This window comes from Colobus angolensis, unplaced genomic scaffold (assembly GCF_000951035.1).
Source record: "Colobus angolensis palliatus isolate OR3802 unplaced genomic scaffold, Cang.pa_1.0 Scaffold497, whole genome shotgun sequence".
NCBI lineage: Eukaryota > Metazoa > Chordata > Mammalia > Primates > Cercopithecidae > Colobus > Colobus angolensis.
The window spans coordinates 612,148-615,442 of NW_012118454.1; the positions used below are offsets into that span (position 1 = coordinate 612,148).

Consider the following 3,295-nt stretch of genomic DNA (forward strand, 5'->3'; position numbering starts at 1 on the left):
TACAATTTAGATCTATAAAATAGGATTTGTTATTTAATTCTTCATGATTAATGATTAACAATTTAGATGCACAGTCACAGCTAATGAACGAAAGTTTTGATTGGTGCTATTTGCTAGCTCATTTGAGTTGCCTTTTTTAAAATCAGTTTTGTTTCCATTGAATCCAAGAACTCTTCATAAAATAGAGAAATATACTTATCAAAGGACTTAAGTAAAAGTAGGTTAGAAATAAATAATCTTACAACATTTTAAATCCTCTAATGATTTAAAGAAAGGAAGACATATAACACTGAATGCTAAACAGGTCTTTTGACCCTCTCTTGAGAATTTAAATATATATTTTATAGTATATGTATATATATTTTACATTTCATGTGTAGGCCAGAGCAGTCTAAAATATCTCTTCATAGTAGGCTAGAGGGATCTATCAGGAGATAGAATAAAATAAGATCTGAGTATAGTCTCAGTTTATGAGAGTATTTCTTTCTGCTTTGACAATCAGCAGGGATCATAAATTTGAAGCAAATCGTGGCTTTTCTGCGTCTGGGTCTGTGTTTAAGACTGAGGAAGACTCTCTCGGAAGAGCAGCTGCTGGTGGAGGGGGTGCTGGAGGGACTCCTCGGTTGGGGGGGATGGCTCCCGACGACATCTGTCGGAAGAGGGTGACACGCTGCGGGACAGTGCTCCTGCCCCCTGCCTGAAGGCCCGTTCCAGGGACCGCCGTCACGGGTTGAGGGATGGAGGCCAGGGACTCGCCCACAGTGGGATGAGGTTTGGAAATCAGAGTGGACACCTCATGGGGCAGCGAGGGCTGAGAGGCGGAGAGGGGCCTGACTTCCCGGGTCAGGTTGGTGTTGTGAAGCGCCTGCGTGCTCTTGTGCACTTCGTTTTTCGGCGTGGAGCTGCCAGGTGTCTGTGGCTGCGGGGACAGCTGCTGTGGCTGAGTCTGCGGCGGCTGGGACTGCTGTACCTGCTGCTGAGGCTGCTGTTGCATGAGTGACAGCTGGGAGGCGGTGGGGGAGGCATAGTGGAAAGTTCGAGCGGTCAGAGGGCTCTGTACAGGAGGGCTGCAGACCGCGGTGGTGTAGGAGCAGGGTGAAAGGATGGCTGATGGCTGGGGGGTCTGTGTGCTGGGACTGGGGGAATGTAGGTTGCTGTGAGACAGGCTGGTCGCTGTGTACACCGGTGGAGATTGTGTCCTCATGCGGGAGGTCGGGGTCGTAGTTGACGATGTGGAATTCAGGGTTGTCATTTGAGGATAATTGATGGGAGCGATTGCCTGCACCATCTCCCTGTCATGTTTCACAATCTGCTTGAGGATTTCGTTCTCCTGATTGTTGAAAACACCAGTGTTCAGATCCTTCTGGAACTTTTGCAGAAGAATTGAATTTTTCTTTCCTGTCAGCAAAAGAAAGATAGGAACTTAGAAAGCCTACCAATGACTGAAGACAATGCCAAGTAAGAGTGGCTCCTGAAAACAAAAGTCTAGCTGTGCTTCGCAGGAGAGGTTTAAAAAGCCAGTCACTCACCCTTACACACCAAATACCAATGTGGTTCCTACGTTTCACACTTCCTATATTTCTCTGGGAACTCTAACCTTCTACTCAAGTTGAACGGCCTGTAATATGGCAAAGAGCCACTTTACAGAAGACACGGAGATATTTAATATGAGAGCCACCTTGAAGAATGGGGGAAGAAAGGGCTTTTGGAATAAGATGGGCTTGGAATCAACATTTGATTTTAAAGTTACTTTTTCAAGAAAGGACCATGGAGATATAAGCAAGAACATTTCAACACTTACTGTGTGATAGGCACTCTACAAAAGACCTTAGGTAGATGATTTTATGTAACCTGCAACCCTGTCAGATAGGTGTGTTCATAATCTCATTTTACCTGAAAGGATATCAGGACATGAGAAGAATAAGAACAGTGCCCAAGAAAACAAAGAAAACATGGTTGGCAGGTTAACAGGGCTGAGAAAGACCATACATACAAAAAAGTGATAGCACATCCTTGCTATGGAAAATGAACCAACTGCCTCTGTCTCATCTGGGTGCTTGCTAGAAACTCAGCCTCCTGGGCCTGACTCCACTCACTGAATCAGATGCTGCATTTTACCAAGATCTGCAGGTGATTCCCAAATACAAATCTGAGGCGGACTGTATCAGGGCCCTCTTTGCTTTCAACCCAGTATCCTACACCAGTCCTTCTCAGTCCTAGCTGGATATTTTTCTTATCTCTGGAGCTTTAAAGAACACTAACATCCGCTTGTTCCCTACCAATTAAATCTAAATAATCAGACATGGGCTCTGGATTTCAGTAGTTTAAAAGCAAATTTCCCCAGGGAATTCTTTTTTTTTTTATTTAAAAAAAATTTTTATTTTTATTTTTTTATTTTTGAGACAGAGTCTCGCTCTGTTGCCCAGACTGGAGTTGCAGTGGCGTGATCTTGGCTCACTGCAAGCTCCGCCTCCCAGGTTCACACCATTCTCCTGCCTCAACCTCCTGAGTAGCTGGGACTATAGGCGTCCGCCATCATGCCCCGCTAATTTTTTGTATTTTTAATAGAGATGGGGTTTCACCTTGTTAGCCAGGATGGTCTCGATCTCATGACCTTGTGATCCACCCGCCTTGTGCTCCCAAAGTGCTGAGATTACAGGCGTGAGCCAACGCGCCTGGCCTCCCCAGGGAATTCTTAAATGCAGCCAAGATTGAGACCGACTTTATGATCTTTCCTCTTCTGAATGGTTGTTGTGAGGACTAAGTGCATTGCAGGCTCCCTCTAATAACTCAATACATTTTAGCTCTTCCTGCCATCACCTTCTGAGTGGTTTGCAATACTAGACAGTCTCTGGCATAATAATGATTACAATCAATAGTAGATTGGTGAAAGAAGAGGAAAGTAGTGACTTTTCTATAGCATCACTGATACACTAATACCCAAGTGAATATGGTAACTGAAAAGTGAATCAATTTGCAATACTGCTAAATAAAGTAACACATTAAAAGTAACAAAGTATTTTTTTGAAAATAAATATATGTTGTAATTTCATTGACTGCTGGGAATGCAATCATTTTAAATGACTGCCAGAATAAATAGTTACCTCTCCCTACTTACAGACTGTCCTAATTTCCCAAAGAACAAAACCTCCTACATTAGTAATAAACATAAATACTATTTAGCATATTTGCTTAACTAACTGCAGCATACCTCTATATGCAATGGCCACAAAACCGAGAAGCATAATGTTTCTTTCTGATTTCGTGATTAGTCAAAATATCTTAATCTAAGTAT

General features: G+C 43.1%; 1 protein-coding gene across 1 annotated transcript in view; it reads right to left on the reverse strand.

The window, feature by feature from the left end:
* Positions 1-243: 243 nt before the first annotated feature.
* The window catches only part of HCN1 (hyperpolarization activated cyclic nucleotide gated potassium channel 1), a gene marked incomplete at its 5' end in the record, with an annotated part of 444,560 nt that continues 441,508 nt past the window's right edge, over positions 244-3,295 (reverse strand). Inside the window, one exon of the mRNA XM_011959469.1 lies at positions 244-1,398. Coding sequence (XP_011814859.1) covers positions 509-1,398 — 890 coding nt within the window. The remainder of the gene's footprint in view (positions 1,399-3,295) is intronic.